Consider the following 15,295-nt stretch of genomic DNA (forward strand, 5'->3'; position numbering starts at 1 on the left):
AAAAGGCAAAATCAAAACGAAGTCCAGAAAATGTTTCGGCTAGCGTTGCAATCGAGTGAAAATGAAAGAAGCTAAATCACAGGCTATCACAGTTAATCAACTTTTTTTTGTTAATAACTATTTAATAAATAACAAGGCTAAAACCTTCTGAAAATTAATCAGAAAGATGACCTCGGTAAATGTAAACAGAAAAATATAAACATATTTAGAATGTAACGAAAAGATGATACAAGTAAGTATAAAATTTCAAAATCGCATATCTCAGGAACGAAGAAAGACCGCCACAAAATTCAAACGGTGTATTACTTAGGAATGTATCCTCTACAACATATGTGAAAATAAAAATTTTTCGGTTACTGCGTAACCTAAAGTAAACATTTACCGCAAGTAGGTAATTAGATTTCATTAAACGATATAATTTGGTCTCTGCTTGGTGCGGTTTGTCATTTATATGTATATTCTTCGATTCTTTCGCTTCGTTAATCCTGCCTACTATTATTCTTCCAATTTTTCAATTTACCCTTGTATCTCCAATGTCCACCTATTATTCAATGATTCTTTAAGAATGTCATTAGTAAATGGATAATTAGTCGATGTATAATTCTATGCTTTGCGTATATGTGTATGCATATATCTATATGTATATATATATATATATATATACATATATATATATATATATATATATATATATATATTACCTACTATAGATTCGTGATTGGTTTCTCTCTTTTTTTCAATGTTGATTCTTTATTCCGATTTAACTTTCGTAGACTGATCCACAAAATGTAGTCTGCTTTCTTTGACCATAAAAAGTATGATAAATGTCACATACAATTATAAGCTATATAAATATTTAATTTGACTGCAATTTGATGTCTTTTCGAGAAATCGTTAATCTTTCCTTTTACACATTCTCGATTGTATATTATGGCTTATCTATAAATCGTAACCCAGAGCTCTTTTTTTTTTTGATCACTGCATACATTTATAACGGAAGGATTATATTTACAGAAACAAAATGAAATTTGTCATAATACCTGTGTGATTCAATTTATTATACTATCAATTTATTAAATTATCAACAATTTAAGTAAAATAATTTTTTTTTATTAAAATGTTGTTTTGCACGTATAATGCTAATACATTGTCCGAAATTTCGAAAACAATAATTATTTTATGATGATAGAAAAGACAGTGTAAGCGAAGGAAAAATTATTCAAAAAATATTCGAATTTGTAAAATATTTGAATAAATATCAAGACTTAAAAACCGAAAAAACTTAAATCGGATTAAATAGATTTTATTTTTAAATTACTTTATATTAATCAATATTTATATTAATTATTATTTTATAATAATTAATATATATTAATTATTATTTTATAATAATTTTAATATCTATTAATTATTATTTTATAATAATTTATCTACATAATAGATTCTCACATTATTACAGTATATAAAAGCATTCTCACAAAAAAGTCATTTTCAATTTTAGAGAAATATAATAATATTTATTTAAATATTATTATAATTAATATTAAACAATATTATGACGATTAAGTTAAAGAGCATAAGATTTCTGATTTTTTATATCTCATTTTAAGACTACATTTCTTTCATTTTCTTAAGTTTTGCCTTCTCTTCGCTGCTTCTTCGTCTTTCGGAAGGGAATCGTGAACAAAAGAATTCCGCATACGATCATACGTCAAGAGAATCAGTTTCTTCGCAAAAAATTACGTAAATATATACATAATTATCACGTCATTATGGAATCAGTCTCCAGCATGAACGATGATGCAACTAGTAAACTTTCCAATCCTGTATTGTACATGTGTAATGTATGTGTGTGTGCATATGTGTGTATGAGTATATAGATATATGCACTTATGTCTGAGATTATTCGGTTGCATGGTGATCGAGCGGTAAAGCGGAGTTCGAAGGATTACTGATTTCCGGACAAGCGCTTAGGGACAGTTAAGCGCAATAGTTGAACAGGTCTCTTAACGTGCATTTATTGAGACAGCATTCGTCGTGGATGCCTCGCGATATCCTTCGCCTGCTGACGAGTCTATCCAATATCTCCCGTGCTCTTGTTCGGGGCAGGCACGTGGGAGAGTTGTCAGCAAACCGATAATCGGGCATCTCCATTTCTGAAAGAAAAGTGCAAACTTCTAGTAGCAGTGTGTACAAATAATATAAAAAGATCGTATCGTTCTAACACATTCTCTATCTATATGCATCACCGGTTTAATTGAACAATTTTTACGGGCATTTTATTATTGTTTATTTATTACATTCCGCTTCTTATTTTTTCTCATTTAAAAATCTAAGAAAGTTTTGAGATTTTCCAGAAAGCTCTTTCTTGTCACATGCCATCTTCAAGATCATATCTGGAGTGTATACGTAATCAAAGTTGATACCCTTAACCGTAGTCGATATTCGCTTCTTCCCGGTTCGGAAAATACTCAAGATAGAAGATTATTGTTTTGAAAATCTCAAAACTTTCTTAGCGATAATAAGTTAAAAAAGATACACATTAATACAATTCATTATAATTTATAAAGATAAATTATTTTTAAATATTTTAAATGAATTATAAACATAATCAGCAAAAAATCAACTTTAATAAAGTTAAACATCTAATTTGATAGCAATGAAAATGTCTTAAATGACAATCGTGCTAGTTTTGATTGGCAAACTTTGTTTTAGAAAAAAAACAGGGTATCTTTATATTTGCGTGTTATTTGCGTCATACAAGGCATATGCACCTATATTATTTGATGTAAATGACTAGAAGTGCTTTCCATGATTGTCAATAAACGGTATATCTAGATTTCAGTGTCAGATTATATGGATTTATTTGACCGATTAAGCCCAGTGATAAATCGATTTATGTCTCCGAAAAAGATTCATACAAATTTCTGATGTAAATTCTTATATTTAGTTTCTATGAAAAATTGAATCAGCGAATAAAGATACTCTTATAATGCTTCTATTTTTTATTGGCATATTTAAAAGTGTGACGATTATAGAGAGTGCCTTTGTCGACATAGATGATTCCACTCGGAAATACGTAATACGAGCTTACATGCATTATTCATCAGTGACAAAGTGGTGATTGGTTAATTGCAGGCACAGAGATTGATCATGTGCTTAATCGCCTTTCATATAATATTGTGCTTAAGGAGTTATTAAGAAATTGATGGGTTTAAAGCAAAAATTCTCTCATAATTGGAAGCAACCCATAGTCCGTAACGTTCGCTTTAAATGTGAAGTTGTATTTAAAGTGAACATTTTAAATTACTGACTGACCTCATTCTTATATTGAGCCATTCAATTAGAAGTCCAGAACAAATTAAACGTTATTTGTACTTTCAAACGAGTCGTTTTATATATTTATGTGATTAATATTATAATTATTAAATATATTTTAAATTGTAAAATTATTTCACACACACACATGTATATATTTTTTCAAACATTCAAATATTTTGCGACATTCAGATTTGTATTTGATAATTTAGACGATAATTTATCTCGATAATTCCACTTTAGTTGCATTATGAAATATTCGTCGTATCATCGCGGGTGATATTAATCGAGAAAGAAGGAATGCGAACATTAATATTAATGATCCAATCGTTGCATTAAAAAGGCAAATTTTATAACTAATAGACTGCTGTCGCACGTGAAAAATCTTCCTGTGCGTGTGAATATTATCTTTCAAACTTTTCCTATTAACTTTCTAAACATTATGATTATTACATATGCGCAAAATCGTTCCCTCGAGAATTTCCGCAAATCATATATACAATGGTTAAAATGAGATGGTCAATAATATTATAATAAGGCATTATTTTAGTAAACAGTTCATTTGGTCCGTGCGCATTTCAGATAGCTTCATTTTTTAAACTCGTTTAGGCTGCGTAATGACATCGATAAATAATCGCTGTCCAAAAAAATGCCTTATTATAAATATTTCATGTTCTTTAAAAAAACAACTATCTCATTTATGTGATTTTTAATAGATTACAGAATAGATTTATCAGTATATCATATTAATAAAAGTATTTAAAAAATTTTTATAAAATATTTTATAAAATATTTATAATTTAAATGCCAATTAAAACAATATTTAACAATTAATTAAAATTTCTTCTATTTTATTGTATAAAACACACACGCATATGCGATTAAATTCTAACAATAAGAGATACATTAAATAATTCATAAATGAATCATGCTAAGTTAAACTATCATCTTCAACTATAATTACAAATGTTAAAATCTGATAAAGAAAACATTGCATACATTTAGGAAACAAATATAGGTATTATTTAACATTGTTACAGAAATAGAAAATTTTGCTTATTAATCCATTACCGATATATTATTTATCCTATTTGGCGTTTGGATTCGTGTATATAAGCGAAAAAAAATATCTTCTGTATTGATTAGCTTTTATGCTTACCTTGATCTAGACTATTATCTGGACTATTATCTGGACTATTATCTGGACTATTATCTGGACTATTATCTGGACTATTATCTGGACTATTATCATACATGGAATTGTACCTGCCATCACAGAGTACATGTAGAGTATCAGAGAGCTGCTTGCCACAATATCTCTTGGGCACGCTCATGAGTGTCTGGTTTCTTGATTCCGACACAAGAAACGCGATGGCGATCATCAGGCACACAAGCACGTTCAATTGGTTCGTGGACATCTGAAAGTATTCGTTCTCATTTAATTACGCGAACGCATACACGAGGCTGGATTAAAAAACGAAAGGAGGGAATATATTATATATTTATATTTATCAGAGAAATATTTATTATATATTTTATATTTATATCAGAGGGAATAAGCTTTTTCGGAGATAGAAAGATAAATAAAGAATAGAAAAATAATTAGAGAATATAAAACATAATAAGCATGTGTTAATTAAAAGTAGATTGAAATTGTGAACAGCGGTGTCATCATGCAGCCTTCGACCAAATGAATTAAAAAAATGAAGTTATCTGGAACACGCGCGGACCAGACAAATTGTTTATGTTAAAATCTCATAAATACTGATATATATATATATATATATATATATATATATATATATTTAATGTCTACTCTTTATATATTCGACATACATCAGCATAGAGATATTTATATATTTTTCTAATTGTCCATTTAAGTGACACGGTGCCACTTAAGCGTAGAAATGGATGCCACTCATCGTCCAAGAAACCTCAATAACCAATGTTGCTTCTGTTTACGTATCGCGTTTAATTAAATGCGGGTATAATATCGCGGCATTCCAACGATCGCGTAGGGTGCGTAGGGTCTCTATTTTTAGATATCTCTCACTTAAATATAAATCTCACGATGCAAGAAAGAGAGAGATAGACCGCGTATTTTCGTTCACGCGTGTCACGCAATCGTCGCGATGAGAATTGCCTCCGACAAAACAAGAAAAAAGAGAAAACGCTTCTCTGTATGCTTATCCATGATAGCGACCTTTGTTCACACGTTAGCGCCAGTATTATGTTATCCCGCAATCAAATGGAGATTGATACGTGGAAATCTTGTTATTTTAAGGTATTGCACGTGCAATGTTCATTTCACGTCTATTTCGATAATTTTGAAGGCATTCAATATATTTTATCGAAGGAGTGCGTTTTTGAAAACTACATTTGTGAAAACAGCAAAAACTATCTCGGACAAACAGATAATTATATGCAGATTGTATTTTAAAGAAATAAAAAGGTTTTATACAATGCACGGGCATCTATATAAAAATATAAATAAATACGAGTTTAATAATTCAAAATTATATTCTCATATATTTCAGTTAGGATTAACGATATTTGTGTCGCGATTTTTCAAGGATGTGACCTTCCAATAATGACACCGTATATTGTTCATAATTTGTACGAAAATACAGACATACATGTGCGCATGTATTTCCGTTAAATTTGAAAGTAAAAAGTCTTGTTTTTAGTAAAGATATCGAGAAAGATCAATAATTGAGTTTTAAAAATTAAAAATCTATTAAAATGTCTTTAGAATTAATGAACGAATAATTTTATATAAATATATTTTATACAAATATACGAAATTTCGAAGCTTGTTTTATAAAAAGCAAAATTTCATTTTCAATAGCTTACAACTAAATAGCGATAACTATCTCAGTGTCTCAATATTTTCATTATATCAATAAAGATCGACTCTAAATGTGCTTTCGATATAATATCAATTTGTATATCGGTATTCTTTTTAATTTTAACTACATCGTTTTAGGCTTCAATTTATATAAATGCACTTTTATTTTGATGTTTCAAGGTTGATGAAGGGATTTATTCGCGATCGATTCGCAAACATCATATCATTAGACGTGTCAGAGTCATTACCGCAGTAGACACATTGGCTTGCCCCTTTCAACACGCGTAACGCGAATATAGGGCAAAACACTTCTATTTCCGGCGCATCATAGCGATAGAAATTAGCGTTCAACTAAGCTATAACTGAAAGAAATGACGCATGTTGATGTCGAATTAGTTCTAACATTATTTATCTTTTCCTCGCGATTAGTAGGGCTGAAAATACGCGTACATTTACAATCCGTAGCATTATTGCGCCGATGGATCAAACTTTAATTATATTCACGATTTATTATAAAACTTTAAATATATATGCTGAAATTAAATTCCAAACTAAATCAACATTCTGTCTTTAAAGTTGATGAGGCAATTTCTAAACGTTATTTGTAATATCTACTTTAAGATTTCTTTTTCATACCTTAAGAGATTATAAAGATTTTGCACTCTAATCCGGAAATCTTTCTTAAATATCCAGAACGGTAATCCAACTATAATTTTTCTTTATAGTCTGAAAGAAACTGCGTGATTGTCGGTGAGTCGTTCTCGTCAATCTGAAGAAGGTCGTACATCTTTTAAAATATGAACCCGGATGAGGGAAATAATTGTGTTTATGTCTTGCGAACGCGGGCAACGAGACTCGTGGCATCTTACTGCGAAAATGATAAGCGCGATCGCACGTCGTCGATACGCCGTGAGAGCAAAACAAATAAAAATATATCGGCCTAATTTATCGGCGAAAATTAGTTCGTACGTGGTACACGATATAACTCATTATTCTTAAATTTATTTTCGTAATCTATTAATGCAGTAATCCATTTACGTAAGGTATTTCTAAGAGACTAGCTAACAATAAGTTTAAAATTAGTTTTTTCGCAAGAGTGAATGAAAAGTGAAATGAAGAGATCGGGAAATGAATTGTTTTTTGGAACACAAATTTAAGATATTATGTTAATGCATTTTTTCTCATGCACTTGTTTCTCTTTAATATTACAATTTTGTCAATTTAGACCGATTAAGAATTTATTGATTTCTTTGAATTCGCATAATTTTGCGCATGAAATAAGATGTTTCAAATTCTCTTAAATAAAATGAGATTAAACAACAATTATACGTGTCGATAATAATGTGTGCCGTTCATTGGCTTCTCGTCTGGCGCCTTCGATGATCGTAAACAGAGTACTGAACTACATAGATCCACCCGACAATCTCAAGAAGAGACGCATTTTACGATAGCGAAAAGTCCCGTAAATTGAAAAGAGGACTCGTTTATCTTAATCGCTTTCCCTCTCCTTCCTCTACTCCGGAGCTATTCTCTCTTGATCTTTTTTCCTCTCTCTCGTTTACTGTCTCTCGAAAGACTGACGCATTTCTATTCTTGTCTTTGTCTTTTCTCTTAATATTTTCTTATTATTCTCTTTTCTCTTAGTATCTGCGAAGTACTGCCGGCAGACATCACGAATAATAATGCATAAACACGTAAATATAACACTCGGAAAGATACTAAACAAATCGCACTGATGTCCGATCGAGTGCAAACCGGCCAGGGGTGGTCGACTTTTCCGATCAAAGCGCAAATGCATACAAGGGAAATCTTTCCGTATTCTCGCAGTTATACAGGTGTGAAAGAAAATAATTGAAAAATCCCAAATCTCTAAATGGCTTCGATTGCATATGGATTCGCGTTGTTTTGCTATCAAATTGCGCGATTTCTTGATTTTACAAAAGTCTAATTAAAAATAAATTACATATCTCATTATGTGGCAACAAATGCAACTTTTAACATATATATTCATTATCTTTAATCTCTTTATCGTGTATATAACTCTCTATATAAATTCAAATAATGATGTTTTGTAAATAAATTAATGAATACACAAGTGTATAATATAAATTGATTAATGATTGCGATCATTATTGTTGTTCATTTTGACATTATTTTATATTTATCAAGAATTATATTTTATTTCTTAAATAGAAAAGTTTTTAGAGAGGGAAAATTATGCTAGATCAATGGAGACTCCGTTGCGTGAATCATGAACGATAAAGTGTAATTTAGTTGTTGGAGTTAATTTAGTTGTTCGTCTATAATATATATGATTCTTTGAATGAATATAATTCACACACACATGTCAAGAAATCTATCCAGCGTGATCGAGCACAATAGTAATTGTCAAGTATCGATTAATATATGTAAATGTTTTAAAAATAAATTTTTGAGAAAGATTAATATTTAATAATCAATTCCATAGTTTGATCTTAACATTAAAAATAAATTGCCTCGAAATCGAAATAGTGTTCCGATGTTGTTAAATGTAATTCGTAATTAATTAAAACACACTCCGTTATACAGAATTCTGTGCTGTAATTTTATGCAGGACATAACAATGAGAGTACCCATTTATGCGTTAAATTGTGCGTGAAGTGCAAGTAACGGAAATAAGTGTTTTCGCATATTTCTTATGCATATCTCAGCAATTGCGAAGAAAGATTTAGCCACATTAGAAGATTGACGATTAAATATCAAAGTTATGAAGATTAATTTAATTTTAATGATGTGATAAATGCATTTAATTTTTCCATAATTGACGCTGCGCAATTTGGGCTGACACATAATTTGAAGAAATGAGCTGAACCAATAGGCTCTTTTAAGAGGCAGATGCACTCTCTAATAATACAATTGTACGGTACACGAGTACCAAGTATGCTACGCTCATATACGTCAATTTGAAGAGGTCTCGTATTGTATTTGAAACAGCTAATTCATTGGTAGAATTAGTGGTAACCGTTTGTCCTAGAATAATTTGAAATTCGTATAATTTGCTATTTCTTGCGACAATTTAAAGTAATTTTAATGTATTTTTTGAAAGATAACACTTTGAGCAATATATATATGTATATGTATATCTTAACACGTGCTATATGGTCGTAGGATGATCCACTGCCCGATTCCCAGAATGACGCATCATGTCCTTCATTCTTATTAGATCAGAGTTTTTCAAGGAACCAATTTTCGATTCCTTCCACGAGAAAAGGAGGGACAGATTTGCGATCTATTTAGATGCATATACTTCGTTAATAACACGAAATTCATTTCTTTTTTCCGATACGTCTTTCTCCGTGATGATGCGGAATCTGCGGAATGAGAAGAGCGCCTTTCTCACTTCGAGTCAATCATTTTCATCTCCGTTCGCTACGATGCGCGAAGTTGTCTTCTCGCGATCATTAATTCATTCAATCCGCTAAGTGATATTATCTGCGAATTAAAATTATAGAATATGTTAAAATTTTAAACTTTCCTCCGTAAACTCCGCAATCAATGCGTTTCCCAGATGCATTAACTATGTCGAGGGATTCCCATTCCTGTGCAAATTCCTTAACGAATTGAGAAATTGATGAAAATTCGATCAGATTTCAACTCTTTTATAATTATTTGTAGATATAAAAATATTTTTTAACAGAATGTGTATAACCTAGACGGCGATGGTCTGATACAAAAGTTTTTAAATTCATTATTAATTCATTATTTTAAATTCATTTTTAAATTCACATTTGTGCCTGACCTGAAAGTTTCTGTTGCTAGAGAAAAATATTTCTTGATTTTGAATATTATAATTTACATCACAATAACACTTCTTCATGTTTACAATATAGAGTATACAATATATGCTATACACGCACACACGCTCACATATATATACATATGTTGTACGATATTATCATTTACTCTATCAAGATATTATCTCATTTCCGTATATCCATAATTCAGAGAGCGTAACATTCAGATGTAATTACATGTAATTATATATTACAGAATATATATATATTCTCACTAAAATATGGTGCTATATCATCTCCCTTTATCAGAAACAGACGAAAATGCGACTCGCATTTGTCATCGGGCTATCACGAAATTACTGTGAAAATAACAGAACGACTACATTAGTACAATAAAAGAGAATTAACTCATGGTCATATGGAAATATGCCTTAAATATTTACTTGTAAACTAATGAGAAAAAGACGAACGTTTTCCGACGAAAAACAACTACGTTTTTTCTTTACACCAATTGATTCCTCTCATTATTTTGTACATAAAAGTATTAAGGTAAGATAATCGAAAAATGAATATTTTACTAGATATTTTATGGTTTATGTAAAATTAAGAAATAATTTCAAGCCTCACAACTCGGAAAGTACTTAATGAAAACTAACTTAATTATAGTATTTTGGAAAGCTCTCGAGATGAGTTATAAGAATATGCAAAACCATATAGGGTATCCCATTTAAAAAGTTGGAGGTAACCTTCACGTGACCATCAGGTGACTCTTCAAGGTCAAACCAATGGTACCCTCTTATGGCCCCCTCGAAACCATACAACTTTTGTCTGAAACATTTTTGTCTTAAACTTATGGATTTTGAGATATTTCAGTGCGTAGATTAAAATGGCCAACCCTGTATATATTATACATAAACATATATAAATATATTTTACAAATCTATTTATAGTCATAATAATTAATCTACAAAGAATTTTTTATTTTTAATCATTGCAATTCAAAAACGAAATTTTCTAAGCATAACGATATTTAAATAAATCTTTATGTATCATTTTTTGAGCCGCAGAGATTTCAAAACCCGCGTTTACTATAAACAATTAAATTATAAAAATATAAAAGATATCAATATATATTATAATTGATTAATTAAATAATATAACTCAATTTTTTTAATAAATGAAAATGATAATTATATTATTACTCTTTTTCTCCACATAGAAAGCAAAAGACTCCCCATGGGCAAATCCAGAAGGATTTTATATTCTAGTCGATAAGCAAACCGAGACTCGGGGTTGCATAAATGCTCGCTCATATCTCTGAACTGCTTGGGAATATGATTTGCTCTCGGTCATATTCATATGCATCGATCCAAACCATGGAATTGTTCTTTACACGTTTAATCCGTATTCGAACACTACACCAGACAGCTGGCACAAAGTAGAATATATCAAGGGGCGAGCGAGTCATCCTTGGATAATATTGAGGAGGAAATTCATACATGGTATCTCTCTTTTCTTCAGTATCTAACTTTCTCCTTTTTTTATCTAAGGAAACATATTAGCGCGCAAATTAAAAATTAAATAAATTGAAATTTGGATCGGATAATAATCAAAAAATAAATCAAATCGAGCCACAGTGCGGTAGTAGGAACGCAACGAAGTAACAACTTTCTGCTTTCTGATTACTCGTATATTTTAAATTAAAAATAATTACATTAACAAAAAAACGAACATTTCATCTTTTGATCTCTCTTCAGCGACGTTAACAATATGCGTTATAAAGTGTTGTACTGTTGTACTGTGTACTTATAAAGGTTTGATGGCCTTTGCGAGCGACAGCAGAATAGACATTACCATGAATACAAGATATATATACGAATGGTGGAAAATCAAGTATGTCTCTCAGTAGTTTCCAAGAAAATAATTTTAAAAATAATAATTTATCTTAATTTTTTAAGAGGAATCCTCAAGTATCCTTCTTCAAGAATTCCTTAAAAATCTAATTAAATTATAAATTTCATATATTAAATAGATTTATATCCATGGATCAAATATATGTGATGTATAATATATATATGTGATATATAATAATCTTACAAAAAATATTTGTAGAAACTTATCTCTTATTACGTTGTTTATTACTCCTTTCTCGGGATAATAAGAATTAAATAATAAATAGCTATATAATAATAAAAAAAAGGAAAAGAGTAAGAGAGAGAGAAGAAATAAAGAAAAAAAGGAACTTCCTTTTTTATGTATTGTATAGCAAATGAAAACTCCATAGACGAGATTAAAAAGTATATTTTATTTATTTTTAGATACTTATATCCCCATATGACATCAGGATTTTGCGTGATTGCGCAATCAAAGAAACCGATTTCCGAATTTATCAAGATAATAACTTTTCTATCACCGGAAGTAATGGTAGGAATAATCGGAATATGTTTGTTAACTTACATAGTTTTTGTGAAAAGCGTGGGATATATAAAGGCTGGACTAGAGATGATAAGACTCATGGTCTGCTTAGGATTTTTATATTCACCCAAAATGGATTCCGTAAGGATCTTCATATGTATGGTGTTAATTTTGTTTCTTAATATAAATGCTCTCTTCCAAAGTCACTTGTCATCTTTGCTCACTGTGCCGGTCTATTATCGCGACATCAACAGCATACAAAGTCTCAAGGTAATGGAAAAATCTCATTTTTTGTTTTTTCTTCTTAGATTTATATCTCAATTCTCGCTAAATTAATAATAGATTTTGTATGTGTAGTGTGTCTTCAATCTTATTTAAATAAATATGCCAAATTATTTTACAAATAATTAACGAAATATAATAATTGTTCTTAAGTTACTTTATTTAGAAATTGAAGACTATATATATTATATATTATATATCTATGTAGTATAATTAATTTTTGTAAGTAAAAATGTAGAAAAGATTTTAAAGATAATTTATTCTTTTAATGACATATTTTCTATCTTTGATATGATAGTAATTGTTGAAATGAGTTCAGTAAGCTACTAATTATAGATTATTTAAAATTATGAAAGATTATAAATTAATGAAGCCCTTTCAAGAGCAAAACATAAATACTACTAAATTATAGTTATTATATTAAATTAAACATATTGGTCAATATAAAAGATATTTATTGAAATTCAATCAGAAAGATATTCAATTTACAATCTTCCATAACTTTAAATAACTTTAAATAACTTTTTATGAAGTTATTGTTTTAAGTACTATCACATTAAGAACAAAAGAAATAACGCTCAAAAAAATTGAATTAATTTTTAAATCTCCTTTATATTAATATCTTTAAAAAAATATTCAATAATGTTTTCATATCACCTTCGCAATTTTATATGAACTTGTAATATTCCGTATCTTTAATTGCTTATAAAATAATATGTCTAGTTAAATCGGACACGGTGCATATTATGGAAGAAATAAAACATTTTTATAAACTTTACAAAATACAAATATTTTTATAAACTTTACAAATACATCCTCTTATCATTTAGGGCCATCTTCTTTATACTATGCATAAATTACAATATTTATTTTAAAGTAAAGCAGTTGTTATATTTGAATTTCAATCACAATCAAAAAACAATTTTTTATTAAAAGTTTTTAAATAAAATAGTATGAATTTAATGATATTTTGATATATAAGTAATATATATTAGTTTAGTTGGTACTTTGCTTTTAGGATGCCGGTTACACTTTATACGGACCGAAGTTCTTGAAGAATTACGATCTTGCGCTATTCCAATTGCGCTACAAGAGTGCCAAGTACAAAGATTGCATGGAACATGTCAAAAATTCATCAACTGCCATATGTCTCGGTGACTGCTCCTACTTGTATTATACGAACAAAGGTAAAGATCTTGTTAGATCAAAAATGCTGCATCAAATGTTACGATCGTATGTCATCCGCGAGAATTGGCCGCTATACAATCGCGTAAACGATATTATACATCGGATGATGCAGGCTGGATTGATTAAGAAAGTTGAAGATGAGATTATCTGGGAAATGAAACGCGAGGAAGAGAGAAGAACCACTTTAACGAAAAAAAGCTTCCATGTAATGTCGCTAAAGCAGCTAACGTTCAGTTTTTATATTCTTGGCTTTGGATACGCTTGTGCCATTATAATCTTTGTGCTGGAATTGGCAATCGGTGGTTCTATTCCGATAGGTCAAAACAGGAAAGTAGTCGTGAAGAAAGAAAAGAAGAAATACGAGAAAGAAAAGTGAATCTGAAACGGCCATAATAAACTTCTAAAGAAGAGAAAAGATTATGAATAAACGGAGAGATGAACAAAGTATATCGATGATAAAAAAGCATTTGCCTTTTAGTGAATATTTTATGTTCGATCAATTCCTTCTTTTTAGTTTAAACGATTTGTTAATCTGAGAAAATATTCGTAAATGAATATAATAATAAATATATTCTTTTTTATAATTGATATCATATACACAATGATGATGATAATAATAACAATATTAATAATAATAATAATAATAATAATAATAATAATAATAATAATAAAGAATCCACAATATAATAATATAATGAAAATCAAAATTATTAATAATAATTAGAATAATGATAATAATACTAACATATCAGGCACAAATATAAATAAAAATATACGATACACGTTATGGTGAAACCGTTAAACGATGCCATTTGTGTTACTGTATGTAAGCATTAATACACCAATAACAACTGCTTATACGTCATTTCATCAACATCCTCTCTCATCCATCCCTCACTTCATTTTAATAAAAGGTATCCTAGCTTCCACTCTCTCCTGAATCTGTTTGTAAGAGATTGCTATAAAATTGATAAAAAAAGCCCTATTTCGAAAAATATCTCGCAAATATATAGAAATATGTATATATTGTCACGGGTCTTTCTCCCACGCATTTTATCTTTCTGGTCGCCGTTATCTTACGTGATACGTTTTAATTTGCTTTGTCTTCTCATTCTCTCTTCGCATATGAACGTAAGTTGAAAATTCGTAAAGGAAATATGCATTTTGTAACATGTTTATGCTTATGGGAAAAGTAATGCATGCGCAAAAAGTGAGGAAAATCTAATCAAATGCTCATAAAAGGCAAAACCAAAACAAAGTCGAGAAAGTTTCTCAGCTAGAGTTGCAATCGAGTGAAAATGAAAGAAGCGAGATCACGCGCGAAAATAAAATAAAAAAAGAGCATGCCGACAAAGAACTATCATCTGGATGACCGGATATATTTAAATCAATTTACGACCTCAATTTGCATGTAGTTCCTTTTTGACAATGTGAGTAATAAAAAATGATAGTGTAACTATTAAAGAATTTT

The 15,295-nt window shown here is 29.6% G+C and overlaps 2 protein-coding genes across 2 annotated transcripts; one reads left to right on the forward strand and one right to left on the reverse strand.

Annotated features, from left to right (window-relative positions):
• Positions 1 to 1,355: 1,355 nt before the first annotated feature.
• Positions 1,356 to 6,974, reverse strand: LOC145963825 (LIRP-like). The gene is made up of 3 exons (XM_083086077.1): positions 6,803 to 6,974; positions 4,478 to 4,736; positions 1,356 to 2,156 (listed from the first exon to the last, which is right to left on the reverse strand). Exons 2-3 carry the CDS (start codon positions 4,734 to 4,736, stop codon positions 1,981 to 1,983), a joined length of 435 nt encoding a protein of 144 aa, XP_082942203.1. The 5' UTR covers positions 6,803 to 6,974; the 3' UTR covers positions 1,356 to 1,980.
• A 5,299-nt stretch (positions 6,975 to 12,273) lies between these two features.
• Positions 12,274 to 14,200, forward strand: LOC145963995 (uncharacterized). The gene is made up of 2 exons (XM_083086349.1): positions 12,274 to 12,624; positions 13,655 to 14,200. Exons 1-2 carry the CDS (start codon positions 12,274 to 12,276, stop codon positions 14,198 to 14,200), a joined length of 897 nt encoding a protein of 298 aa, XP_082942475.1.
• The last annotated feature ends 1,095 nt before the right edge of the window (positions 14,201 to 15,295 follow it).

The sequence above is a fragment of the Camponotus vicinus genome, unplaced genomic scaffold (assembly GCF_025532165.1).
Source record: "Camponotus vicinus isolate PSW18456_S1 unplaced genomic scaffold, iyCamVici1.0 SCAF_13, whole genome shotgun sequence".
NCBI lineage: Eukaryota > Metazoa > Arthropoda > Insecta > Hymenoptera > Formicidae > Camponotus > Camponotus vicinus.

Bases quoted from the DNA above. Each gene is read 5' to 3' on its own strand.
- LOC145963825 (XM_083086077.1), bottom strand. From the start codon at position 4,736: ATGTCCACGAACCAATTGAACGTGCTTGTGTGCCTGATGATCGCCATC. The intron at 2,157-4,477 runs GTAAGCATAAAA...CTTTTCTTTCAG, and splicing joins AGATAATAGTCTAGATCAAG to AAATGGAGATGCCCGATTAT.
- LOC145963995 (XM_083086349.1), top strand. From the start codon at position 12,274: ATGACATCAGGATTTTGCGTGATTGCGCAATCAAAGAAACCGATTTCC. The intron at 12,625-13,654 runs GTAATGGAAAAA...CTTTGCTTTTAG, and splicing joins ACAGCATACAAAGTCTCAAG to GATGCCGGTTACACTTTATA.